We start from the raw sequence: 20361 nt of genomic DNA, 5'->3' as shown, positions 1-20361 counted from the left end.
AAATTTCTAGCAACTGTTTGCTTTTGTCAAACTTCCTATGGAATCGAATTATAATTGAAAAAGCCATTTTCTTTCTTTTGAAATCGCCTACGACCATACCAGGTTGAGTAGACCCGATCTCGTTCGATCTCGGAAGTTAAGCAACCTCGGGCCCGGTTAGTACTTGTATGGGTGACCACCTGGGAATACCGGGTGTTGTAAGCATTTTAGTCATGCTGTATATTTCAATCAAATTTCTAGCAACTGTTTACTTTTGTCAAACTTCCTATGCAATGGAATTATAATTGAAAAGGCCATTTTCTTTCTTTTGAAATCGCCTACGACCATACCAGGTTGAGTAGACCCGATCTCGTTCGATCTCGAAAGTTAAACAACCTAGGGCCCGGTTAGTACTTGGATGGGTGACCGCCTGGGAATACCGGGTGTTGTAAGCATTTTAGTCATGCTGTATATTTCAATCAAATTTCTAGCAACTGTTTGCTGTTGTCAAACTTCCTATGGAATCGAATTATAATTGAAAAGGCCATTTTCTTTCTTTTGAAATCGCCTACGACCATACCAGGTTGAGTAGACCCGATCTCGTTCGATCTCGGAAGTTAAACAACCTAGGGCCCGGTTAGTACTTGGATGGGTGACCGCCTGGGAATACCGGGTGTTGTAAGCATTTTAGTCATGCACTATATTTCAATGAAATTTATAGCAACTTTTTGCGTTTTTGAATTTCCTATGCAATCGAATTATAATTGAAAAGGTCATTTTATTTTTTTTTAAATCGCCTACGACCATTCCAGGTTGAGTAGACCCGATCTCGTTCGATCTCGGAAGTTAAGCAACCTCGGGCCCGGTTAGTACTTGGATGGGTGACCGCCTGGGAATACCGGGTGTTGTAAGCATTTTAGTCATGCTGTATATTTCAATCAAATTTCTAGCAACTGTTTGCCTTTGTCAAACTTCCTATGCAATCGAATTATAATTGAAAAGGCCATTTTCTTTCTTTTGAAATCGCCTACGACCATACCAGGTTGAGTAGACCCGATCTCGTTCGATCTCGGAAGTTAAGCAACCTCGTGCCCGGTTAGTACTTGGATGGGTGACCGCCTGGGAATACCGGGTGTTGTAAGCATTTTAGTCATGCTGTATATTTCAATCAAATTTCTAGCAACTGTTTGCGTTTTTGATTTTCCTATGCAATCGAATTATAATTGAAAAGGCCATTTTCTTTATTTTGAATTCGCCTACGACCATACCAGGTTGAGTAGACCCGATCTCGTTCGATCTCGGAAGTTAGGCAACCTCGGGCCCGGTTAGTACTTGTATGGGTGACCGCCTGGGAATACTGGGTGTTGTAAGCATTTTAGTCATGCTGTATACTTCAATGAAATTTATAGCAATTGTTTGCGTTTTTGAATTTCCTATGCAATCGAATTATAATTGAAAAGGCCATTTTCTTTCTTTTGAAATCGCCTACGACCATACCAGGTTGAGTAGACCCGATCTCGTTCGATCTCGGAAGTTAAGCAACCTCGGGCCCGGTTAGTACTTGGATGTGTGACCGCCTGGGAATACCGGGTGTTGTTAGCATTTTAGTCATGCTGTATATTTCAATGAAAGTTATAGCAACTGTTTGCGTTTTTGAATTTCCTATGCAATCGAATTATAATTGAAAAGGCCATTATCTTTTCTTTTGAAATCGCCTACGACCATACCAGGTTGAGTAGACCCGATCTCGTTCGATCTCGGAAGTTAAGCAACCTCGGGCCCGGTTAGTACTTGGATGGGTGACCGCCTGGGAATACCGGGTAATGTAAGCATTTTAGTCATGCTGTATATTTGAATGAAATTTATAGCAACTGTTTGCGTTTTTGAATTTCCTATGCAATCGAATTATAATTGAAAAGGCCATTTTCTTTCTTTTGAAACCGCCTACGACCATACCAGGTTGAGTAGACCCGATCTCGTTCGATTTCGGAAGTTAAGCAACCTCGGGCCCGGTTAGTACTTGGATGGGTGAACGCCTGGGAATACCGGGTGTTGTAAGCATTTTAGTCATGCTGTATATTTGAATGAAAATTATAGCAACTGTTTGCGTTTTTGAATTTCCTATGCAATCGAATTATAATTGAAAAGGCCATTTTCTTTCTTTTGAAATCGCCTACGACCATACCAGGTTGAGTACAAATCTGGTAGAATATTTTGGGTTAGCCACCCATTACGCCGGCTTATATTGTTAAATATTTGCACTTGAGTGCTCTGAATCATCGAAAGTTATGGCAGAAATTAAACCTGTTTCTTATTCGGACAAAGTTAAGAAGAAGTTAAGAACAATGGAGTATGCAAGGCCAAATTGCCTAACGTTTAGAGTATCTTATGGTACCAAAAGGGAAGACCTTTGGAAAATTTTTGAAAAGATTAACTTTTCTTTAAAATTACTCGTTGGCCTAGTGGAGAAGAAAGGCGGCAATATCGATATTACCTGCAAGTCGAGAGAGCATGTTCTGGATTTACATGAAAAACTTCTTAATCTTGAAGAAATTCGGTACCTAAAGCTGTATGAACCGGATAAGGTATATGTTCATATATCTTGGATTCCTACACCATTTCCTATTGAAGCCTTGAAATCATACTTAGAAGAAAATCATGGTAAAATCATTAAATGTTTCCCAAAAAAAGATGCAAAGGCTTTGTTCAGTGGTGTTTATATTATGGAAATGGCTAAAGATGAACTGGATCAAACACCAATACCAAGCTATTTAAATATTCTTGGAGAAGAACTGCTAGTCAAATACCAAGGACAGTTGGCAACATGCCAGTACTGCAACAAACCAGGACACAAACACATCAACTGTCCTGCCAAAAATAACTCTGAATACCCCCCACTGGAAGAGAACAATCAGCCAAACCCTAGAAGAGGTATGGATTATTATAGAAACCCCCTCACTAGACACCAATCACCTGGCCACACTCACAATGAAGAAAACCATGAAAATTCTATAATGAACACAAACAAGGACAATACTGAAGATGGAAAGAACAATGACAGCAATGAACCTGATACAGCAACCACAAAGAAAGGTGAAGAACAACCTAGGGACTGGTTTGACATGACAGAAAACAATCTAACAGAAGTACATATGAATGAAGACAACTCAATAGAAAAGAATACTGACAGGAGGAGTGACAGGAAAAGACCCTCTCCAGATGAGGCATCTGAGGAGCCCTGCACAAAGGTTAGCCATAATGATAATACTTACATAGTCAAATGTCTAGCATGTGACAATGAAGAACATATCTTGGAGTGCAAGAAATGGAAATGTAGTAAATGCCCTGAAGATTATATAGTAATAAATACCTGTAATGACAGAATTAAACAGATAATTCCAGAAGGAAACATGCATGACTTTCCTTGTGATGTGTGTCAAAGTGAATTAAAATACCTATCCTGCTGTAAAGCACACACTCATGTATCAGAGTATGGTGAGAACTTTGTTGAATGTGCAACCTGTAATGCTTCATTGTGTGAGTGTTTGTGTAAGAGCTACAACCTAATACCCCCAATTAGAACACAAGGCAAATGTGTGAACACAGAATGCAATTTGTGTGTTATACATTGTGACTGTGAAGAGGTGGTTTGTAAGGCCATAAGCCCCTCTCAATCATACTTTTGTAATTGTGGATATAAATACACATGTGAAAGTATTGAAGGGATTAAAGATTATATTTAAATAGTAATTATTGTATTCGTTTTTCCGGATTTAGATACCTTACGTTATCGTTTATTATGTTTCTTCTACGTATTCTCAGTCTTAATTGTAATGGATTGCGAAAGCAAGACAAACGCGCCTTCGTTTATGACTTGCTACGCACCAAAAACGTTGACGTTGCCTTGTTACAAGAAACGCACTCTAGCCCGGGGGACGAAATACAGTGGACAAAAGAATGGGGTAAGCGTGCGCTGTGGAATTCAGGAAACACGCAATCAAGAGGCCTGGCTATACTAATAAATAACAAGCATATAGAGGTTAAAAGCGTAAATTTTGACAACTTTGGGAGAGTATTAGCCGCGGATATTAGTGTTTTTGGCGAAAGTATGCACATTGTAAACGTTTACGCACCAGTACGCGGAAGTGGCAACGAATGCAACACGCAAGATCGGTTTTATGACGGCATATATCCTTATGTGCACAGCAAATTACCAACAATGTTGGCGGGGGATTTCAACTGCGTCGACGACCGACTAAAAGATCGCAATAACTTTATGGCGCACCAAGTTAAACGGTATGAGTCGAAGTCCCTGAAGGATTTGTGCGAAACCTACGGATTGAAAGACCTCTATAGAATATCACGACCGAACGGAAAAGATTTTACTTGGCATGGCAACGAAGCGCACTCAAGGCTGGACCGCTTTTACGGTTCAGACGAGCTCACGCACATTAATCATGTCATCGAACCTTGCGCTGTAAGCGATCACGATGCGATTCACGTTGATATCAAATTAAACATTTCCAGAAACTACGGCAATGGCTACTGGAAAAACAATGTCACCGTTTACGAAAATGAAGACCTTACTCAAGAATTAAAAGAAAGCTGGCATGATTATAAAAGTCTGCAAGTTCTTTACAAAAATAAACTCGATTGGTGGGTTGATACAAAGTACCGAATAAGAGAACTGGTGCAGAAACACTCGAAGCGAATTCACCAAAAAAAGAATCAGCGAGAACACGAATTAAACGCAAGCCTCAATGATTTGCGCCAAGACTTAAATGAAGGCAAAAAAGTCATGACAGAGTTTCGCAAAACAAAAGCCGAACTAATTACTATCCACAAAGAAAAACGAAAGAAAATTAGAATAATTGCTCATGCAAATGAACTTGACTATGGAGATCGCCCGACAAAGTTTTTCTACCGCAAGCTGAAAGAACATCACAGAGCGACCTACATCGAGTCGCTGCGCACAAATCAAAACATTGAAGCAAACACGCCGAAAGAAAAACTAGACGTTGCGACTGATTTTTATAAAACCTTATACTCGAAACAAAAACTTGACAAATGGAGACAAAGCGCGTTCCTACAGGATATTGAACAAAAAATAGATAGAGACACCACAGAGACCTTAGAGCTGGAAGTAACTAAGGACGAGATGCTTTTCGCCATTAAATCCATGAAAAATGGTAAAACACCGGGGCTCGATGGCTTAAGCATAGAATTCTACAAAACGTTCTGGAGCCTTGTAGGCGACACGCTGATTGAAGTAGCGAAAGAGTTTTTTGCTGAATCACAACCACCCGCCGAGTTGACTCGGGGACTGCTAACTCTGATATTTAAGAAAGGCGAACGGACTGATATAAAAAATTATCGACCGATAACATTACTGAATGTCGATTATAAGATATTTAGCAAAATGATGACATTACGATTGAAAAGCTTTGTACCAAAACTTATCAATGACACGCAGTTTGCAGTGTGTGGCAGAGATATAAACGATGGAACAGCGCTGCTTAGAGACTGTATTGAATACATTAAAAATAGAAACACCGAGGGATACATTGTATCTCTTGACATCTACAAAGCATTTGACTGCGTCGACCATGAATTCTTGGTTGAAATTCTGAAAAAATTCGGTTTTGGTGAAATTTTTACGAAAATGATCACAACTACGCTGATAAATAATCAAACATGTGTAATGATCAATGGGCATATAGGGGCAGATTTTCGCGTCGAACGCGGTTTACGACAAGGAGATCCATTAAGTTTGTATTTGTTCCTGTTAGCAATGGAGCCGGTTATAATTGCTTTAAACAAGAATACAGCTATACAAGGTTTACATCTACCAGCTTCAGGCGGTAAAGTTGTGAAAACTATAGCATACGCCGATGATACAACCTTGGTCCTCCAAGATGAACAATCGGTGTCACAAGCCTTTTTTGTATTAGGTGAATACCTTACAGCGACGGGAATAAAAGTGAACTTCAGTAAAGTAACGGCTTTGAAACTAGGTAGGAAGCAAAGCAAAAACTCTCAGCTTCCCACGCTTTCCTGGGTCGATTCGATAAATGTTTTGAACGTTCCTTATGGTAAACCTCAGGCAATTACTGATTGGCTCGAAAACAAGGTGCGTAGCATGCGTTTGAAGGTATCGAATTTCTCAAAATTTAGATCGACGTATGATGGAAAATCGCTAATTGTAAAAACACTATTATTGCCCATTTTTGTGTATGGTTCTAGAGTGTATGATCTTGCGCTTCAGCAGCGCCGAAATGTACGCAAAATTGTTGAAAATTATGTTTTTAGCACTGGTGCAAAATTAAACATGGAAACGATAAGTAAAACCAGGGAAAACGGTGGATACGACTGTATTGACATCCCATTGTATTTAGATATCTTGAAGTTAAAAGTTGTTAAGAAATATTACAACGCTCGAAAGCAAAATAACAGCATACACCTACCGCTGTATTTCCTTGAATATTACATTGGCTTTACGTTGTGTAAAATGCTGGCAATGCCTGTAAATAATTCTGTGTTGCATGCTTCACAACCCACGTCATATTATAGCAACGTAGTTGATATCCTGAAACGTTACAGCATTACCATTGATGAAATTGCTGAAAAGACAACCAAACAAATTTACAGGAGAATTGTAAACGAGAGAAATGCACAAGTACTAGTACCTATGTTCCCCATAAATATGCCAAACATGTGGACTGGCATTCACAATAAGGTACTACCAAATTATTTAAAAACTTTTGGTTACAAGATGGTATGGAATGTGCTACCCTTATGTATTAATGAGCGCATAGCACGTATACAAAAAACATCAAGATGCCCATTATGTGACCTTCATGATGAAGATGTATATCATTTGTTTTATGATTGTGTATGTATACAACCCATATGGGATTATGTAAACGTGATAATATTTAACATCAGCGGTGTTTTGATGCCGAAAGTTTCTCCACAAATGTGTATTGCCTTGGACTTGAGTTCACTAAAACAACTTTGTGTTTGCGAAACCAATTTGAATGCAACAATATTATTGTTAAGCATTTCAAGGTACTGCATATGGCTATCTAGGAACAAAGTGATTTTCGAACAAGAACCGTTTCTCTATCAAGATGTGATAAACAGAATAAAAGCCATGTCAAAAGCGCGCAATAGCGCAGAGAAAAGTCGCCAGACAAGTGTTTACAACTCAGTAACACAAATCCTTTGGAATAGTATGTGCTCAAATTAATTTCGATTGTGACAGTATCAAAAGAAGTATTTATGTACATAAGTGTATTGCATATCGAATATTGTTTTCGTGTATTGATCGTGCATTGTCGTGTTAAAACCCAAGAAAGGGTTAAAAAATAAAAAAAAAAAAAAGAAGTTAAGCAACCTCGGGCCCGGTTAGTACTTGGATGGGTGACCGCCTGGGAATACTGGGTGTTGTAAGCATTTTAGTCATGCTGTATACTTCAATGAAATTTATAGCAATTGTTTGCGTTTTTGAATTTCCTATGCAATCGAATTATAATTGAAAAGGCCATTTTCTTTCTTTTGAAATCGCCTACGACCATATCAGGTTGAGTAGACCCGATCTCGTTCGATCTCGGAAGTTAAGCAACCTCGGGCCCGGTTAGTACTTGGATGGGTGACCGCCTGGGAATACCGGGTGTTGTAAGCATTTTAGTCATGCTGTATATTTCAATGAAAGTTATAGCAACTGTTTGCGTTTTTGAATTTCCTATGCAATCGAATTATAATTGAAAAGGCCATTTTCTTTTCTTTTGAAATCGCCTACGACCATACCAGGTTGAGTAGACCCGATCTCGTTCGATCTCGGAAGTTAAGCAACCTCGGGCCCGGTTAGTACTTGGATGGGTGACCGCCTGGGAATACCGGGTAATGTAAGCATTTTAGTCATGCTGTATATTTGAATGAAATTTATAGCAACTGTTTGCGTTTTTGAATTTTCTATGCAATCGAATTATAATTGAAAAGGCCATTTTCTTTCTTTTGAAACCGCCTACGACCATACCAGGTTGAGTAGACCCGATCTCGTTCGATCTCGGAAGTTAAGCAACATCGGGCCCGGTTAGTACTTGGATGGGTGACCGCCTGGGAATACCGGGTGTTGTAAGCATTTTAGTCATGCTGTATATTTGAATGAAATTTATAGCAACTGTTTGCGTTTTTGAATTTCCTATGCAATCGAATTATAATTGAAAAGGCCATTTTCTTTCTTTTGAAACCGTCTACGACCATACCAGGTTGAGTAGACCGGATCTCGTTCGATCTCGGAAGTTAAGCAACCTCGGGCCCGGTTTGTACTTGGATGGGTGACCGCCTGGGAATACCGGGTGTTGTAAGCATTTTAGTCATGCTGTATATTTCAATCAAATTTCTAGCAATTGTTTGCGTTTTTGATTTTCCTATGCAATCGAATTATAATTGAAAAGGCCATTTTCTTTCTTTTGAATTCGCCTACGACCATACCAGGTTGAGTAGACCCGATCTCGTTCGATCTCGGAAGTTAGGCAACCACGGGCCCGGTTAGTACTTGGATGGGTGACCGCCTGGGAATACTGGGTGTTGTAAGCATTTTAGTCATGCTGTATACTTCAATGAAATTTATAGCAATTGTTTGCGTTTTTGAATTTCCTATGCAATCGAATTATAATTGAAAAGGCCATTTTCTTTCTTTTGAAATCGCCTACGACCATACCAGGTTGAGTAGACCCGATCTCGTTCGATCTCGGAAGTTAAGCAACCTCGGGCCCGGTTAGTACTTGGATGGGTGACCGCCTGGGAATACCGGGTGTTGTAAGCATTTTAGTCATGCTGTATATTTCAATGAAAGTTATAGCAACTGTTTGCGTTTTTGAATTTCCTATGCAATCGAATTATAATTGAAAAGGCCATTTTCTTTCTTTTGAAATCGCCTACGACCATACCAGGTTGAGTAGACCCGATCTCGTTCGATCTCGGAAGTTAAGCAACCTCGGGCCCGGTTAGTACTTGGATGGGTGACCGCCTGGGAATACCGGGTAATGTAAGCATTTTAGTCATGCTGTATATTTGAATGAAATTTATAGCAACTGTTTTCGTTTTTGAATTTCCTATGCAATCGAATTACAATTGAAAAGGCCATTTTCTTTCTTTTGAAACCGCCTACGACCATACCAGGTTGAGTAGACCCGATCTCGTTCGATCTCGGAAGTTAAGCAACCTCGCGCCCGGTTAGTATTTGTATGGGTGACCGCCTGGGAATACCGGGTGTTGTAGGCATTTTAGTCATGCTGTATATTTCAATCAAATTTCTAGCAACTGTTTGCCTTTGTCAAACTTCCTATGGAATCGAATTATAATTGAAAAGGCCAATTTCTTTCTTTTGAAATCGCCTACGACCATACCAGGTTGAGTAGACCCGATCTCGTTCGATCTCGGAAGTTAAGCAACCTCGGGCCCGGTTAGTACTTGGATGGGTGACCGCCTGGGAATACTGGGTGTTGTAAGCATTTTAGTCATGCTGTATACTTCAATGAAATTTATAGCAATTGTTTGCGTTTTTGAATTTCCTATGCAATCGAATTATAATTGAAAAGGCCATTTTCTTTCTTTTGAAATCGCCTACGACCATATCAGGTTGAGTAGACCCGATCTCGTTCGATCTCGGAAGTTAAGCAACCTCGGGCCCGGTTAGTACTTGGATGGGTGACCGCCTGGGAATACCGGGTGTTGTAAGCATTTTAGTCATGCTGTATATTTCAATGAAAGTTATAGCAACTGTTTGCGTTTTTGAATTTCCTATGCAATCGAATTATAATTGAAAAGGCCATTTTCTTTTCTTTTGAAATCGCCTACGACCATACCAGGTTGAGTAGACCCGATCTCGTTCGATCTCGGAAGTTAAGCAACCTCGGGCCCGGTTAGTACTTGGATGGGTGACCGCCTGGGAATACCGGGTAATGTAAGCATTTTAGTCATGCTGTATATTTGAATGAAATTTATAGCAACTGTTTGCGTTTTTGAATTTTCTATGCAATCGAATTATAATTGAAAAGGCCATTTTCTTTCTTTTGAAACCGCCTACGACCATACCAGGTTGAGTAGACCCGATCTCGTTCGATCTCGGAAGTTAAGCAACATCGGGCCCGGTTAGTACTTGGATGGGTGACCGCCTGGGAATACCGGGTGTTGTAAGCATTTTAGTCATGCTGTATATTTGAATGAAATTTATAGCAACTGTTTGCGTTTTTGAATTTCCTATGCAATCGAATTATAATTGAAAAGGCCATTTTCTTTCTTTTGAAACCGTCTACGACCATACCAGGTTGAGTAGACCGGATCTCGTTCGATCTCGGAAGTTAAGCAACCTCGGGCCCGGTTTGTACTTGGATGGGTGACCGCCTGGGAATACCGGGTGTTGTAAGCATTTTAGTCATGCTGTATATTTCAATCAAATTTCTAGCAATTGTTTGCGTTTTTGATTTTCCTATGCAATCGAATTATAATTGAAAAGGCCATTTTCTTTCTTTTGAATTCGCCTACGACCATACCAGGTTGAGTAGACCCGATCTCGTTCGATCTCGGAAGTTAGGCAACCTCGGGCCCGGTTAGTACTTGGATGGGTGACCGCCTGGGAATACTGGGTGTTGTAAGCATTTTAGTCATGCTGTATACTTCAATGAAATTTATCGCAATTGTTTGCGTTTTTGAATTTCCTATGCAATCGAATTATAATTGAAAAGGCCATTTTCTTTCTTTTGAAATCGCCTACGACCATACCAGGTTGAGTAGACCCGATCTCGTTCGATCTCGGAAGTTAAGCAACCTCGGGCCCGGTTAGTACTTGGATGGGTGACCGCCTGGGAATACCGGGTGTTGTAAGCATTTTAGTCATGCTGTATATTTCAATGAAAGTTATAGCAACTGTTTGCGTTTTTGAATTTCCTATGCAATCGAATTATAATTGAAAAGGCCATTTTCTTTCTTTTGAAATCGCCTACGACCATACCAGGTTGAGTAGACCCGATCTCGTTCGATCTCGGAAGTTAAGCAACCTCGGGCCCGGTTAGTACTTGGATGGGTGACCGCCTGGGAATACCGGGTAATGTAAGCATTTTAGTCATGCTGTATATTTGAATGAAATTTATAGCAACTGTTTGCGTTTTTGAATTTCCTATGCAATCGAATTACAATTGAAAAGGCCATTTTCTTTCTTTTGAAACCGCCTACGACCATACCAGGTTGAGTAGACCCGATCTCGTTCGATCTCGGAAGTTAAGCAACCTCGCGCCCGGTTAGTATTTGTATGGGTGACCGCCTGGGAATACCGGGTGTTGTAGGCATTTTAGTCATGCTGTATATTTCAATCAAATTTCTAGCAACTGTTTGCCTTTGTCAAACTTCCTATGGAATCGAATTATAATTGAAAAGGCCAATTTCTTTCTTTTGAAATCGCCTACGACCATACCAGGTTGAGTAGACCCGATCTCGTTCGATCTCGGAAGTTAAGCAACCTCGGGCCCGGTTAGTACTTGTATGGGTGACCACCTGGGAATACCGGGTGTTGTAAGCATTTTAGTCATGCTGTATATTTCAATCAAATTTCTAGCAACTGTTTACCTTTGTCAAACTTCCTATGCAATCGAATTATAATTGAAAAGGCCATTTTCTTTCTTTTGAAATCGCCTACGACCATACCAGGTTGAGTAGACCCGATCTCGTTCGATCTCGGAAGTTAAACAACCTAGGGCCCGGTTAGTACTTGGATGGGTGACCGCCTGGGAATACCGGGTGTTGTAAGCATTTTAGTCATGCTGTATACTTCAATGAAATTTATAGCAATTGTTTGCGTTTTTGAATTTCCTATGCAATCGAATTATAATTGAAAAGGCCATTTTCTTTCTTTTGAAATCGCCTACGACCATACCAGGTTGAGTAGACCCGATCTCGTTCGATCTCGGAAGTTAAGCAACCTCGGGCCCGGTTAGTACTTGGATGGGTGACCGCCTGGGAATACCGGGTGTTGTAAGCATTTTAGTCATGCTGTATATTTCAATGAAAGTTATAGCAACTGTTTGCGTTTTTGAATTTCCTATGCAATCGAATTATAATTGAAAAGGCCATTTTCTTTCTTTTGAAATCGCCTACGACCATACCAGGTTGAGTAGACCCGATCTCGTTCGATCTCGGAAGTTAAGCAACCTCGGGCCCGGTTAGTACTTGGATGGGTGACCGCCTGGGAATACCGGGTAATGTAAGCATTTTAGTCATGCTGTATATTTGAATGAAATTTATAGCAACTGTTTGCGTTTTTGAATTTTCTATGCAATCGAATTATAATTAAAAAGGCCATTTTCTTTCTTTTGAAACCGCCTACGACCATACCAGGTTGAGTAGACCCGATCTCGTTCGATTTCGGAAGTTAAGCAACATCGGGCCCGGTTAGTACTTGGATGGGTGACCGCCTGGGAATACCGGGTGTTGTAAGCATTTTAGTCATGCTGTATATTTGAATGAAATTTATAGCAACTGTTTGCGTTTTTGAATTTCCTATGCAATCGAATTATAATTGAAAAGGCCATTTTCTTTCTTTTGAAACCGTCTACGACCATACCAGGTTGAGTAGACCGGATCTCGTTCGATCTCGGAAGTTAAGCAACCTCGGGCCCGGTTTGTACTTGGATGGGTGACCGCCTGGGAATACCGGGTGTTGTAAGCATTTTAGTCATGCTGTATATTTCAATCAAATTTCTAGCAACTGTTTGCGTTTTTGATTTTCCTATGCAATCGAATTATAATTGAAAAGGCCATTTTCTTTCTTTTGAATTCGCCTACGACCATACCAGGTTGAGTAGACCCGATCTCGTTCGATCTCGGAAGTTAGGCAACCTCGGGCCCGGTTAGTACTTGGATGGGTGACCGCCTGGGAATACTGGGTGTTGTAAGCATTTTAGTCATGCTGTATACTTCAATGAAATTTATAGCAATTGTTTGCGTTTTTGAATTTCCTATGCAATCGAATTATAATTGAAAAGGCCATTTTCTTTCTTTTGAAATCGCCTACGACCATACCAGGTTGAGTAGACCCGATCTCGTTCGATCTCGGAAGTTAAGCAACCTCGGGCCCGGTTAGTACTTGGATGGGTGACCGCCTGGGAATACCGGGTGTTGTAAGCATTTTAGTCATGCTGTATATTTCAATGAAAGTTATAGCAACTGTTTGCGTTTTTGAATTTCCTATGCAATCGAATTATAATTGAAAAGGCCATTTTCTTTCTTTTGAAATCGCCTACGACCATACCAGGTTGAGTAGACCCGATCTCGTTCGATCTCGGAAGTTAAGCAACCTCGGGCCCGGTTAGTACTTGGATGGGTGACCGCCTGGGAATACCGGGTAATGTAAGCATTTTAGTCATGCTGTATATTTGAATGAAATTTATAGCAACTGTTTGCGTTTTTGAATTTCCTATGCAATCGAATTATAATTGAAAAGGCCATTTTCTTTCTTTTGAAACCGCCTACGACCATACCAGGTTGAGTAGACCCGATCTCGTTCGATCTCGGAAGTTAAGCAACCTCGGGCCCGGTTAGTATTTGTATGGGTGACCGCCTGGGAATACCGGGTGTTGTAGGCATTTTAGTCATGCTGTATATTTCAATCAAATTTCTAGCAACTGTTTACCTTTGTCAAACTTCCTATGCAATCGAATTATAATTGAAAAGGCCATTTTCTTTCTTTTGAAATCGCCTACGACCATACCAGGTTGAGTAGACCCGATCTCGTTCGATCTCGGAAGTTAAACAACCTAGGGCCCGGTTAGTACTTGGATGGGTGACCGCCTGGGAATACCGGGTGTTGTAAGCATTTTAGTCATGCACTATATTTCAATGAAATTTATAGCAACTTTTTGCGTTTTTGAATTTCCTATGCAATCGAATTATAATTGAAAAGGCCATTTTATTTTTTTTTAAATCGCCTACGACCATTCCAGGTTGAGTAGACCCGATCTCGTTCGATCTCGGAAGTTAAGCAACCTCTGGCCCGGTTAGTACTTGGATGGGTGACCGCCTGGGAATACCGGGTGTTGTAAGCATTTTAGTCATGCTGTATATTTCAATCAAATTTCTAGCAACTGTTTGCGTTTTTGATTTTCCTATGCAATCGAATTATAATTGAAAAGGCCATTTTCTTTATTTTGAAATCGCCTACGACCATACCAGGTTGAGTAGACCCGATCTCGTTCGATCTCGGAAGTTAAGCAACCTCGGGCCCGGTTAGTACTTGGATGGGTGACCGCCTGGGAATACCGGGTGTTGTAAGCATTTTAGTCATGCTGTATATTTCAATGAAAGTTATAGCAACTGTTTGCGTTTTTGAATTTCCTATGCAATCGAATTATAATTGAAAAGGCCATTTTCTTTCTTTTGAAATCGCCTACGACCATACCAGGTTGAGTAGACCCGATCTCGTTCGATCTCGGAAGTTAAGCAACCTCGGGCCCGGTTAGTACTTGGATGGGTGACCGCCTGGGAATACCGGGTAATGTAAGCATTTTAGTCATGCTGTATATTTGAATGAAATTTACAGCAACTGTTTGCGTTTTTGAATTTCCTATGCAATCGAATTATAATTGAAAAGGCCATTTTCTTTCTTTTGAAACCGCCTACGACCATACCAGGTTGAGTAGACCCGATCTCGTTCGATTTCGGAAGTTAAGCAACCTCGGGCCCGGTTAGTACTTGGATGGGTGACCGCCTGAGAAAACCGGGTGTTGTAAGCATTTTAGTCATGCTGTATATTTGAATGAAATTTATAGCAACTGTTTACCTTTGTCAAACTTCCTATGCAATCGAATTATAATTGAAAAGGCCATTTTCTTTCTTTTGAAATCGCCTACGACCATACCAGGTTGAGTAGACCCGATCTCGTTCGATCTCGGAAGTTAAGCAACCTCGGGCCCGGTTAGTACTTGGATGGGTGACCGCCTGGGAATACTGGGTGTTGTAAGCATTTTAGTCATGCTGTATACTTCAATGAAATTTATAGCAATTGTTTGCGTTTTTGAATTTCCTATGCAATCGAATTATAATTGAAAAGGCCATTTTCTTTCTTTTGAAATCGCCTACGACCATACCAGGTTGAGTAGACCCGATCTCGTTCGATCTCGGAAGTTAAGCAACCTCGGGCCCGGTTAGTACTTGGATGGGTGACCGCCTGGGAATACCGGGTGTTGTAAGCATTTTAGTCATGCTGTATATTTCAATCAAATTTCTAGCAACTGTTTGCGTTTTTGAATTTCCTATGCAATCGAATTATAATTGAAAAGGCCATTTTCTTTCTTTTGAATTCGCCTACGACCATACCAGGTTGAGTAGACCCGATCTCGTTCGATCTCGGAAGTTAGGCAACCTCGGGCCCGGTTAGTACTTGGTAGGGTGACCGCCTGGGAATACTGGGTGTTGTAAGCATTTTAGTCATGCTGTATACTTCAATGAAATTTATAGAAATTGTTTGCGTTTTTGAATTTCCTATGCAATTGAATTATAATTGAAAAGGCCATTTTCTTTCTTTTGAAATCGCCTACGACCATACCAGGTTGAGTAGACCCGATCTCGTTCGATCTCGGAAGTTAAGCAACCTCGGGCCCGGTTAGTACTTGGATGGGTGACCGCCTGGGAATACCGGGTGTTGTAAGCATTTTAGTCATGCTGTATATTTCAATGAAAGTTATAGCAACTGTTTGCGTTTTTGAATTTCCTATGCAATCGAATTATAATTGAAAAGGCCATTTTCTTTCTTTTGAAATCGCCTACGACCATACCAGGTTGAGTAGACCCGATCTCGTTCGATCTCGGAAGTTAAGCAACCTCGGGCCCGGTTAGTACTTGGATGGGTGACCGCCTGGGAATACCGGGTAATGTAAGCATTTTAGTCATGCTGTATATTTGAATGAAATTTATAGCAACTGTTTGCGTTTTTGAATTTCCTATGCAATCGAATTATAATTGAAAAGGCCATTTTCTTTCTTTTGAAATCGCCTACGACCATACCAGGTTGAGTAGACCCGATCTCGTTCGATCTCGGAAGTTAAGCAACCTCGGGCCCGGTTAGTACTTGGATGGGTGACCGCCTGAGAATACCGGGTGTTGTAAGCATTTTAGTCATGCTGTATATTTCAATGAAATTTATAGCAACTGTTTGCGTTTTTGAATTTCCTATGCAATCGAATTATAATTGAAAAGGCCATTTTCTTTCTTTTGAAACCGTCTACGACCATACCAGGTTGAGTAGACCGGATCACGTTCGATCTCGGAAGTTAAGCAACCTCGGGCCCGGTTTGTACTTGGATGGGTGACCGCCTGGGAATACCGGGTGTTGTAAGCATTTTAGTCATGCTGTATATTTCAATCAAATTTCTAGCAACTGTTTGCGTTTTTGATTTTCCTATGCAATCGAATTATAATTGAAAAGGCCATTTTCTTTCTTTTGAATTCGCCTACGACCATACCAGGTTGAGTAGACCCGATCTCGTTCGATCTCGGAAGTTAGGCAACCTCGGGCCCGGTTAGTACTTGGATGGGTGACCGCCTGGGAATACTGGGTGTTGTAAGCATTTTAGTCATGCTGTATACTTCAATGAAATTTATAGCAATTGTTTGCGTTTTTGAATTTCCTATGCAATCGAATTATAATTGAAAAGGCCATTTTCTTTCTTTTGAAATCGCCTACGACCATACCAGGTTGAGTAGACCCGATCTCGTTCGATCTCGGAAGTTAAGCAACCTCGGGCCCGGTTAGTACTTGGATGGGTGACCGCCTGGGAATACTGGGTGTTGTAAGCATTTTAGTCATGCTGTATATTTCAATGAAAGTTATAGCAACTGTTTGCGTTTTTGAATTTCCTATGCAATCGAATTATAATTGAAAAGGCCATTTTCTTTCTTTTGAAATCGCCTACGACCATACCAGGTTGAGTAGACCCGATCTCGTTCGATCTCGGAAGTTAAGCAACCTCGGGCCCGGTTAGTACTTGGATGGGTGACCGCCTGGGAATACCGGGTAATGTAAGCATTTTAGTCATGCTGTATATTTGAATGAAATTTATAGCAACTGTTTGCGTTTTTGAATTTCCTATGCAATCGAATTATAATTGAAAAGGCCATTTTCTTTCTTTTGAAACCGCCTACGACCATACCAGGTTGAGTAGACCGGATCTCGTTCGATCTCGGAAGTTAAGCAACCTCGGGCCCGGTTAGTATTTGTATGGGTGACCACCTGGGAATACCGGGTGTTGTAGGCATTTTAGTCATGCTGTATATTTCAATCAAATTTCTAGCAACTGTTTGCCTTTGTCAAACTTCCTATGGAATCGAATTATAATTGAAAAGGCCAATTTCTTTCTTTTGAAATCGCTTACGACCATACCAGGTTGAGTAGACCCGATCTCGTTCGATCTCGGAAGTTAAGCAACCACGGGCCCGGTTAGTACTTGTATGGGTGACCACCTGGGAATACCGGGTGTTGTAAGCATTTTAGTCATGCTGTATATTTCAATCAAATTTCTAGCAATTGTTTACCTTTGTCAAACTTCCTATGCAATCGAATTATAATTGAAAAGGCCATTTTCTTTCTTTTGAAATCGCCTACGACCATACCAGGTTGAGTAGACCCGATCTCGTTCGATCTCGGAAGTTAAACAACCTAGGGCCCGGTTAGTACTTGGATGGGTGACCGCCTGGGAATACCGGGTGTTGTAAGCATTTTAGTCATGCACTATATTTCAATGAAATTTATAGCAACTTTTTGCGTTTTTGAATTTCCTATGCAATCGAATTATAATTGAAAAGGCCATTTTATTTTTTTTTAAATCGCCTACGACCATTCCAGGTTGAGTAGACCCGATCTCGTTCGATCTCGGAAGTTAAGCAACCTCTGGCCCGGTTAGTACTTGGATGGGTGACCGCCTGGGAATACCGGGTGTTGTAAGCATTTTAGTCATGCTGTATATTTCAATCAAATTTCTAGCAACTGTTTGCGTTTTTGATTTTCCTATGCAATCGAATTATAATTGAAAAGGCCATTTTCTTTATTTTGAAATCGCCTACGACCATACCAGGTTGAGTAGACCCGATCTCGTTCGATCTCGGAAGTTAAGCAACCTCGGGCCCGGTTAGTACTTGGATGGGTGACCGCCTGGGAATACCGGGTGTTGTAAGCATTTTAGTCATGCTGTATATTTCAATGAAAGTTATAGCAACTGTTTGCGTTTCTGAATTTCCTATGCAATCGAATTATAATTGAAAAGGCCATTTTCTTTCTTTTGAAATCGCCTACGACCATACCAGGTTGAGTAGACCCGATCTCGTTCGATCTCGGAAGTTAAGCAAACTCGGGCCCGGTTAGTACTTGGATGGGTGACCGCCTGGGAATACCGGGTAATGTAAGCATTTTAGTCATGCTGTATATTTGAATGAAATTTATAGCAACTGTTTGCGTTTTTGAATTTCCTATGCAATCGAATTATAATTGAAAAGGCCATTTTCTTTCTTTTGAAACCGCCTACGACCATACCAGGTTGAGTAGACCCGATCTCGTTCGATTTCGGAAGTTAAGCAACCTCGGGCCCGGTTAGTACTTGGATGGGTGACCGCCTGAGAAAACCGGGTGTTGTAAGCATTTTAGTCATGCTGTATATTTGAATGAAATTTATAGCAACTGTTTGCGTTTTTGAATTTCCTATGCAATCGAATTATAATTAAAAAGGCCATTTTCTTTCTTTTGAAATCGCCTACGACCATACCAGGTTGAGTAGACCCGATCTCGTTCGATCTCGGAAGTTAAGCAACCTCGGGCCCGGTTAGTACTTGGATGGGTGACCGCCTGGGAATACTGGGTGTTGTAAGCATTTTAGTCATGCTGTATACTTCAATGAAATTTATAGCAATTGTTTGCGTTTTTGAATTTCCTATGCAATCGAATTATAATTGAAAAGGCCATTTTCTTTCTTTTGAAATCGCCTACGACCATACCAGGTTGAGTAGACCCGATCTCGTTCGATCTCGGAAGTTAAGCAACCTCGGGCCCGGTTAGTACTTGGATGGGTGACCGCCTGGGAATACCGGGTGTTGTAAGCATTTTAGTCATGCTGTATATTTCAATCAAATTTCTAGCAACTGTTTGCGTTTTTGATTTTCCTATGCAATCGAATTATAATTGAAAAGGCCATTTTCTTTATTTTGAAATCGCCTACGACCATACCAGGTTGAGTAGACCCGATCTCGTTCGATCTCGGAAGTTAAGCAACCTCGGGCCCGGTTAGTACTTGGATGGGTGACCGCCTGGGAATACCGGGTGTTGTAAGCATTTTAGTCATGCTGTATATTTCAATGAAAGTTATAGCAACTGTTTGCGTTTTTGAATTTCCTATGCAATCGAATTATAATTGAAAAGGCCATTTTCTTTCTTTTGAAATCGCCTACGACCATACCAGGTTGAGTAGACCCGATCTCGTTCGATCTCGGAAGTTAAGCAACCTCGGGCCCGGTTAGTACTTGGATGGGTGACCGCCTGGGAATACCGGGTAATGTAAGCATTTTAGTCATGCTGTATATTTGAATGAAATTTACAGCAACTGTTTGCGTTTTTGAATTTCCTATGCAATCGAATTATAATTGAAAAGGCCATTTTCTTTCTTTTGAAACCGCCTACGACCATACCAGGTTGAGTAGACCCGATCTCGTTCGATTTCGGAAGTTAAGCAACCTCGGGCCCGGTTAGTACTTGGATGGGTGACCGCCTGAGAAAACCGGGTGTTGTAAGCATTTTAGTCATGCTGTATATTTGAATGAAATTTATAGCAACTGTTTGCGTTTTTGAATTTCCTATGCAATCGAATTATAATTAAAAAGGCCATTTTCTTTCTTTTGAAATCGCCTACGACCATACCAGGTTGAGTAGACCCGATCTCGTTCGATCTCGGAAGTTAAGCAACCTCGGGCCCGGTTAGTACTTGGATGGGTGACCGCCTGGGAATACTGGGTGTTGTAAGCATTTTAGTCATGCTGTATACTTCAATGAAATTTATAGCAATTGTTTGCGTTTTTGAATTTCCTATGCAATCGAATTATAATTGAAAAGGCCATTTTCTTTCTTTTGAAATCGCCTACGACCATACCAGGTTGAGTAGACCCGATCTCGTTCGATCTCGGAAGTTAAGCAACCTCGGGCCCGGTTAGTACTTGGATGGGTGACCGCCTGGGAATACCGGGTGTTGTAAGCATTTTAGTCATGCTGTATATTTCAATCAAATTTCTAGCAACTGTTTGCGTTTTTGAATTTCCTATGCAATCGAATTATAATTGAAAAGGCCATTT

The 20361-nt window shown here is 40.7% G+C and overlaps 1 protein-coding gene, 62 non-coding genes and 3 pseudogenes across 63 annotated transcripts; all 66 read left to right on the top strand.

The window, feature by feature from the left end:
- The first annotated feature begins 85 nt into the window (after window positions 1-85).
- Window positions 86-204, top strand: LOC143453644 (5S ribosomal RNA). Its single transcript, XR_013115304.1, has one exon. It is a non-coding gene; the product is annotated as a 5S ribosomal RNA (ribosomal RNA).
- Window positions 205-315: 111 nt separating this feature from the next.
- LOC143454054 (5S ribosomal RNA) lies at window positions 316-434 on the top strand. The gene has a single exon (XR_013115697.1). It is a non-coding gene; the product is annotated as a 5S ribosomal RNA (ribosomal RNA).
- Window positions 435-545: 111 nt separating this feature from the next.
- LOC143457472 (5S ribosomal RNA) lies at window positions 546-664 on the top strand. Its single transcript, XR_013117168.1, has one exon. It is a non-coding gene; the product is annotated as a 5S ribosomal RNA (ribosomal RNA).
- A 110-nt stretch (window positions 665-774) lies between these two features.
- LOC143453677 (5S ribosomal RNA) lies at window positions 775-893 on the top strand. Its single transcript, XR_013115335.1, has one exon. It is a non-coding gene; the product is annotated as a 5S ribosomal RNA (ribosomal RNA).
- A 111-nt stretch (window positions 894-1004) lies between these two features.
- Window positions 1005-1123, top strand: LOC143454485 (5S ribosomal RNA). The gene has a single exon (XR_013116104.1). It is a non-coding gene; the product is annotated as a 5S ribosomal RNA (ribosomal RNA).
- A 110-nt stretch (window positions 1124-1233) lies between these two features.
- On the top strand, window positions 1234-1352 carry LOC143455475 (5S ribosomal RNA; annotated as a pseudogene).
- Window positions 1353-1462: 110 nt separating this feature from the next.
- Window positions 1463-1581, top strand: LOC143455172 (5S ribosomal RNA). Its single transcript, XR_013116762.1, has one exon. It is a non-coding gene; the product is annotated as a 5S ribosomal RNA (ribosomal RNA).
- A 111-nt stretch (window positions 1582-1692) lies between these two features.
- LOC143454647 (5S ribosomal RNA) lies at window positions 1693-1811 on the top strand. Its single transcript, XR_013116258.1, has one exon. It is a non-coding gene; the product is annotated as a 5S ribosomal RNA (ribosomal RNA).
- Window positions 1812-1921: 110 nt separating this feature from the next.
- Window positions 1922-2040, top strand: LOC143455282 (5S ribosomal RNA). Its single transcript, XR_013116866.1, has one exon. It is a non-coding gene; the product is annotated as a 5S ribosomal RNA (ribosomal RNA).
- A 509-nt stretch (window positions 2041-2549) lies between these two features.
- Window positions 2550-7336, top strand: LOC143453502 (uncharacterized). Its single transcript, XM_076954855.1, has 2 exons — window positions 2550-3227; window positions 6580-7336. Exons 1-2 carry the CDS (start codon window positions 2703-2705, stop codon window positions 6589-6591), a joined length of 537 nt encoding a protein of 178 aa, XP_076810970.1. The 5' UTR covers window positions 2550-2702; the 3' UTR covers window positions 6592-7336.
- A 208-nt stretch (window positions 7337-7544) lies between these two features.
- LOC143453785 (5S ribosomal RNA) lies at window positions 7545-7663 on the top strand. Its single transcript, XR_013115438.1, has one exon. It is a non-coding gene; the product is annotated as a 5S ribosomal RNA (ribosomal RNA).
- A 111-nt stretch (window positions 7664-7774) lies between these two features.
- On the top strand, window positions 7775-7893 carry LOC143454646 (5S ribosomal RNA). The gene has a single exon (XR_013116257.1). It is a non-coding gene; the product is annotated as a 5S ribosomal RNA (ribosomal RNA).
- A 110-nt stretch (window positions 7894-8003) lies between these two features.
- Window positions 8004-8122, top strand: LOC143454513 (5S ribosomal RNA). The gene has a single exon (XR_013116132.1). It is a non-coding gene; the product is annotated as a 5S ribosomal RNA (ribosomal RNA).
- A 110-nt stretch (window positions 8123-8232) lies between these two features.
- On the top strand, window positions 8233-8351 carry LOC143455184 (5S ribosomal RNA). Its single transcript, XR_013116773.1, has one exon. It is a non-coding gene; the product is annotated as a 5S ribosomal RNA (ribosomal RNA).
- Window positions 8352-8461: 110 nt separating this feature from the next.
- On the top strand, window positions 8462-8580 carry LOC143455302 (5S ribosomal RNA). Its single transcript, XR_013116886.1, has one exon. It is a non-coding gene; the product is annotated as a 5S ribosomal RNA (ribosomal RNA).
- Window positions 8581-8690: 110 nt separating this feature from the next.
- LOC143454774 (5S ribosomal RNA) lies at window positions 8691-8809 on the top strand. The gene has a single exon (XR_013116383.1). It is a non-coding gene; the product is annotated as a 5S ribosomal RNA (ribosomal RNA).
- Window positions 8810-8919: 110 nt separating this feature from the next.
- Window positions 8920-9038, top strand: LOC143454645 (5S ribosomal RNA). The gene has a single exon (XR_013116256.1). It is a non-coding gene; the product is annotated as a 5S ribosomal RNA (ribosomal RNA).
- Window positions 9039-9148: 110 nt separating this feature from the next.
- LOC143455136 (5S ribosomal RNA) lies at window positions 9149-9267 on the top strand. Its single transcript, XR_013116728.1, has one exon. It is a non-coding gene; the product is annotated as a 5S ribosomal RNA (ribosomal RNA).
- Window positions 9268-9378: 111 nt separating this feature from the next.
- LOC143453761 (5S ribosomal RNA) lies at window positions 9379-9497 on the top strand. Its single transcript, XR_013115415.1, has one exon. It is a non-coding gene; the product is annotated as a 5S ribosomal RNA (ribosomal RNA).
- A 110-nt stretch (window positions 9498-9607) lies between these two features.
- Window positions 9608-9726, top strand: LOC143453784 (5S ribosomal RNA). The gene has a single exon (XR_013115437.1). It is a non-coding gene; the product is annotated as a 5S ribosomal RNA (ribosomal RNA).
- Window positions 9727-9837: 111 nt separating this feature from the next.
- On the top strand, window positions 9838-9956 carry LOC143454644 (5S ribosomal RNA). The gene has a single exon (XR_013116255.1). It is a non-coding gene; the product is annotated as a 5S ribosomal RNA (ribosomal RNA).
- A 110-nt stretch (window positions 9957-10066) lies between these two features.
- Window positions 10067-10185, top strand: LOC143454512 (5S ribosomal RNA). The gene has a single exon (XR_013116131.1). It is a non-coding gene; the product is annotated as a 5S ribosomal RNA (ribosomal RNA).
- Window positions 10186-10295: 110 nt separating this feature from the next.
- LOC143455182 (5S ribosomal RNA) lies at window positions 10296-10414 on the top strand. The gene has a single exon (XR_013116771.1). It is a non-coding gene; the product is annotated as a 5S ribosomal RNA (ribosomal RNA).
- Window positions 10415-10524: 110 nt separating this feature from the next.
- On the top strand, window positions 10525-10643 carry LOC143454958 (5S ribosomal RNA). The gene has a single exon (XR_013116559.1). It is a non-coding gene; the product is annotated as a 5S ribosomal RNA (ribosomal RNA).
- A 110-nt stretch (window positions 10644-10753) lies between these two features.
- LOC143454763 (5S ribosomal RNA) lies at window positions 10754-10872 on the top strand. The gene has a single exon (XR_013116372.1). It is a non-coding gene; the product is annotated as a 5S ribosomal RNA (ribosomal RNA).
- Window positions 10873-10982: 110 nt separating this feature from the next.
- LOC143454643 (5S ribosomal RNA) lies at window positions 10983-11101 on the top strand. Its single transcript, XR_013116254.1, has one exon. It is a non-coding gene; the product is annotated as a 5S ribosomal RNA (ribosomal RNA).
- Window positions 11102-11211: 110 nt separating this feature from the next.
- On the top strand, window positions 11212-11330 carry LOC143455134 (5S ribosomal RNA). Its single transcript, XR_013116726.1, has one exon. It is a non-coding gene; the product is annotated as a 5S ribosomal RNA (ribosomal RNA).
- Window positions 11331-11441: 111 nt separating this feature from the next.
- On the top strand, window positions 11442-11560 carry LOC143453643 (5S ribosomal RNA). The gene has a single exon (XR_013115303.1). It is a non-coding gene; the product is annotated as a 5S ribosomal RNA (ribosomal RNA).
- A 111-nt stretch (window positions 11561-11671) lies between these two features.
- On the top strand, window positions 11672-11790 carry LOC143457469 (5S ribosomal RNA). The gene has a single exon (XR_013117166.1). It is a non-coding gene; the product is annotated as a 5S ribosomal RNA (ribosomal RNA).
- A 110-nt stretch (window positions 11791-11900) lies between these two features.
- Window positions 11901-12019, top strand: LOC143454751 (5S ribosomal RNA). The gene has a single exon (XR_013116361.1). It is a non-coding gene; the product is annotated as a 5S ribosomal RNA (ribosomal RNA).
- A 110-nt stretch (window positions 12020-12129) lies between these two features.
- Window positions 12130-12248, top strand: LOC143454641 (5S ribosomal RNA). The gene has a single exon (XR_013116253.1). It is a non-coding gene; the product is annotated as a 5S ribosomal RNA (ribosomal RNA).
- A 110-nt stretch (window positions 12249-12358) lies between these two features.
- On the top strand, window positions 12359-12477 carry LOC143455223 (5S ribosomal RNA). The gene has a single exon (XR_013116810.1). It is a non-coding gene; the product is annotated as a 5S ribosomal RNA (ribosomal RNA).
- Window positions 12478-12587: 110 nt separating this feature from the next.
- LOC143455181 (5S ribosomal RNA) lies at window positions 12588-12706 on the top strand. Its single transcript, XR_013116770.1, has one exon. It is a non-coding gene; the product is annotated as a 5S ribosomal RNA (ribosomal RNA).
- Window positions 12707-12816: 110 nt separating this feature from the next.
- LOC143454957 (5S ribosomal RNA) lies at window positions 12817-12935 on the top strand. Its single transcript, XR_013116558.1, has one exon. It is a non-coding gene; the product is annotated as a 5S ribosomal RNA (ribosomal RNA).
- Window positions 12936-13045: 110 nt separating this feature from the next.
- LOC143454740 (5S ribosomal RNA) lies at window positions 13046-13164 on the top strand. Its single transcript, XR_013116350.1, has one exon. It is a non-coding gene; the product is annotated as a 5S ribosomal RNA (ribosomal RNA).
- Window positions 13165-13274: 110 nt separating this feature from the next.
- Window positions 13275-13393, top strand: LOC143454640 (5S ribosomal RNA). The gene has a single exon (XR_013116252.1). It is a non-coding gene; the product is annotated as a 5S ribosomal RNA (ribosomal RNA).
- Window positions 13394-13503: 110 nt separating this feature from the next.
- Window positions 13504-13622, top strand: LOC143453654 (5S ribosomal RNA). The gene has a single exon (XR_013115314.1). It is a non-coding gene; the product is annotated as a 5S ribosomal RNA (ribosomal RNA).
- Window positions 13623-13733: 111 nt separating this feature from the next.
- LOC143457468 (5S ribosomal RNA) lies at window positions 13734-13852 on the top strand. Its single transcript, XR_013117165.1, has one exon. It is a non-coding gene; the product is annotated as a 5S ribosomal RNA (ribosomal RNA).
- A 110-nt stretch (window positions 13853-13962) lies between these two features.
- On the top strand, window positions 13963-14081 carry LOC143454984 (5S ribosomal RNA). Its single transcript, XR_013116584.1, has one exon. It is a non-coding gene; the product is annotated as a 5S ribosomal RNA (ribosomal RNA).
- Window positions 14082-14191: 110 nt separating this feature from the next.
- On the top strand, window positions 14192-14310 carry LOC143454728 (5S ribosomal RNA). Its single transcript, XR_013116338.1, has one exon. It is a non-coding gene; the product is annotated as a 5S ribosomal RNA (ribosomal RNA).
- A 110-nt stretch (window positions 14311-14420) lies between these two features.
- LOC143454639 (5S ribosomal RNA) lies at window positions 14421-14539 on the top strand. Its single transcript, XR_013116251.1, has one exon. It is a non-coding gene; the product is annotated as a 5S ribosomal RNA (ribosomal RNA).
- Window positions 14540-14649: 110 nt separating this feature from the next.
- LOC143454212 (5S ribosomal RNA) lies at window positions 14650-14768 on the top strand. The gene has a single exon (XR_013115847.1). It is a non-coding gene; the product is annotated as a 5S ribosomal RNA (ribosomal RNA).
- A 111-nt stretch (window positions 14769-14879) lies between these two features.
- LOC143453760 (5S ribosomal RNA) lies at window positions 14880-14998 on the top strand. Its single transcript, XR_013115414.1, has one exon. It is a non-coding gene; the product is annotated as a 5S ribosomal RNA (ribosomal RNA).
- Window positions 14999-15108: 110 nt separating this feature from the next.
- Window positions 15109-15227, top strand: LOC143454717 (5S ribosomal RNA). The gene has a single exon (XR_013116327.1). It is a non-coding gene; the product is annotated as a 5S ribosomal RNA (ribosomal RNA).
- A 110-nt stretch (window positions 15228-15337) lies between these two features.
- LOC143455811 (5S ribosomal RNA) lies at window positions 15338-15456 on the top strand (annotated as a pseudogene).
- A 110-nt stretch (window positions 15457-15566) lies between these two features.
- Window positions 15567-15685, top strand: LOC143454706 (5S ribosomal RNA). The gene has a single exon (XR_013116316.1). It is a non-coding gene; the product is annotated as a 5S ribosomal RNA (ribosomal RNA).
- Window positions 15686-15795: 110 nt separating this feature from the next.
- On the top strand, window positions 15796-15914 carry LOC143454638 (5S ribosomal RNA). Its single transcript, XR_013116250.1, has one exon. It is a non-coding gene; the product is annotated as a 5S ribosomal RNA (ribosomal RNA).
- Window positions 15915-16024: 110 nt separating this feature from the next.
- Window positions 16025-16143, top strand: LOC143457411 (5S ribosomal RNA). Its single transcript, XR_013117149.1, has one exon. It is a non-coding gene; the product is annotated as a 5S ribosomal RNA (ribosomal RNA).
- Window positions 16144-16253: 110 nt separating this feature from the next.
- LOC143455380 (5S ribosomal RNA) lies at window positions 16254-16372 on the top strand (annotated as a pseudogene).
- Window positions 16373-16482: 110 nt separating this feature from the next.
- LOC143454956 (5S ribosomal RNA) lies at window positions 16483-16601 on the top strand. Its single transcript, XR_013116557.1, has one exon. It is a non-coding gene; the product is annotated as a 5S ribosomal RNA (ribosomal RNA).
- A 110-nt stretch (window positions 16602-16711) lies between these two features.
- LOC143453759 (5S ribosomal RNA) lies at window positions 16712-16830 on the top strand. The gene has a single exon (XR_013115413.1). It is a non-coding gene; the product is annotated as a 5S ribosomal RNA (ribosomal RNA).
- Window positions 16831-16940: 110 nt separating this feature from the next.
- On the top strand, window positions 16941-17059 carry LOC143454636 (5S ribosomal RNA). The gene has a single exon (XR_013116248.1). It is a non-coding gene; the product is annotated as a 5S ribosomal RNA (ribosomal RNA).
- Window positions 17060-17169: 110 nt separating this feature from the next.
- On the top strand, window positions 17170-17288 carry LOC143454806 (5S ribosomal RNA). The gene has a single exon (XR_013116413.1). It is a non-coding gene; the product is annotated as a 5S ribosomal RNA (ribosomal RNA).
- Window positions 17289-17399: 111 nt separating this feature from the next.
- On the top strand, window positions 17400-17518 carry LOC143457244 (5S ribosomal RNA). Its single transcript, XR_013117133.1, has one exon. It is a non-coding gene; the product is annotated as a 5S ribosomal RNA (ribosomal RNA).
- A 111-nt stretch (window positions 17519-17629) lies between these two features.
- Window positions 17630-17748, top strand: LOC143457467 (5S ribosomal RNA). The gene has a single exon (XR_013117164.1). It is a non-coding gene; the product is annotated as a 5S ribosomal RNA (ribosomal RNA).
- A 110-nt stretch (window positions 17749-17858) lies between these two features.
- Window positions 17859-17977, top strand: LOC143454982 (5S ribosomal RNA). The gene has a single exon (XR_013116582.1). It is a non-coding gene; the product is annotated as a 5S ribosomal RNA (ribosomal RNA).
- A 110-nt stretch (window positions 17978-18087) lies between these two features.
- Window positions 18088-18206, top strand: LOC143454695 (5S ribosomal RNA). Its single transcript, XR_013116305.1, has one exon. It is a non-coding gene; the product is annotated as a 5S ribosomal RNA (ribosomal RNA).
- A 110-nt stretch (window positions 18207-18316) lies between these two features.
- LOC143455341 (5S ribosomal RNA) lies at window positions 18317-18435 on the top strand. Its single transcript, XR_013116922.1, has one exon. It is a non-coding gene; the product is annotated as a 5S ribosomal RNA (ribosomal RNA).
- Window positions 18436-18545: 110 nt separating this feature from the next.
- LOC143454211 (5S ribosomal RNA) lies at window positions 18546-18664 on the top strand. Its single transcript, XR_013115846.1, has one exon. It is a non-coding gene; the product is annotated as a 5S ribosomal RNA (ribosomal RNA).
- A 110-nt stretch (window positions 18665-18774) lies between these two features.
- On the top strand, window positions 18775-18893 carry LOC143453758 (5S ribosomal RNA). The gene has a single exon (XR_013115412.1). It is a non-coding gene; the product is annotated as a 5S ribosomal RNA (ribosomal RNA).
- Window positions 18894-19003: 110 nt separating this feature from the next.
- On the top strand, window positions 19004-19122 carry LOC143454684 (5S ribosomal RNA). Its single transcript, XR_013116294.1, has one exon. It is a non-coding gene; the product is annotated as a 5S ribosomal RNA (ribosomal RNA).
- Window positions 19123-19232: 110 nt separating this feature from the next.
- LOC143454671 (5S ribosomal RNA) lies at window positions 19233-19351 on the top strand. The gene has a single exon (XR_013116282.1). It is a non-coding gene; the product is annotated as a 5S ribosomal RNA (ribosomal RNA).
- Window positions 19352-19461: 110 nt separating this feature from the next.
- LOC143454635 (5S ribosomal RNA) lies at window positions 19462-19580 on the top strand. The gene has a single exon (XR_013116247.1). It is a non-coding gene; the product is annotated as a 5S ribosomal RNA (ribosomal RNA).
- A 110-nt stretch (window positions 19581-19690) lies between these two features.
- LOC143454210 (5S ribosomal RNA) lies at window positions 19691-19809 on the top strand. The gene has a single exon (XR_013115845.1). It is a non-coding gene; the product is annotated as a 5S ribosomal RNA (ribosomal RNA).
- A 110-nt stretch (window positions 19810-19919) lies between these two features.
- Window positions 19920-20038, top strand: LOC143453756 (5S ribosomal RNA). The gene has a single exon (XR_013115410.1). It is a non-coding gene; the product is annotated as a 5S ribosomal RNA (ribosomal RNA).
- Window positions 20039-20148: 110 nt separating this feature from the next.
- On the top strand, window positions 20149-20267 carry LOC143454660 (5S ribosomal RNA). The gene has a single exon (XR_013116271.1). It is a non-coding gene; the product is annotated as a 5S ribosomal RNA (ribosomal RNA).
- The last annotated feature ends 94 nt before the right edge of the window (window positions 20268-20361 follow it).

Source organism: Clavelina lepadiformis, chromosome 4, assembly GCF_947623445.1.
Source record: "Clavelina lepadiformis chromosome 4, kaClaLepa1.1, whole genome shotgun sequence".
NCBI lineage: Eukaryota > Metazoa > Chordata > Ascidiacea > Aplousobranchia > Clavelinidae > Clavelina > Clavelina lepadiformis.
The sequence above is the reverse complement of the archived record's forward strand: the minus strand, read 5'-3'. Positions and strand labels throughout refer to the sequence as shown.

Coding starts and splice junctions, on each gene's coding strand:
- LOC143453502 (XM_076954855.1), top strand. CDS start 2,703: ATGGAAATGGCTAAAGATGAACTGGATCAAACACCAATACCAAGCTAT.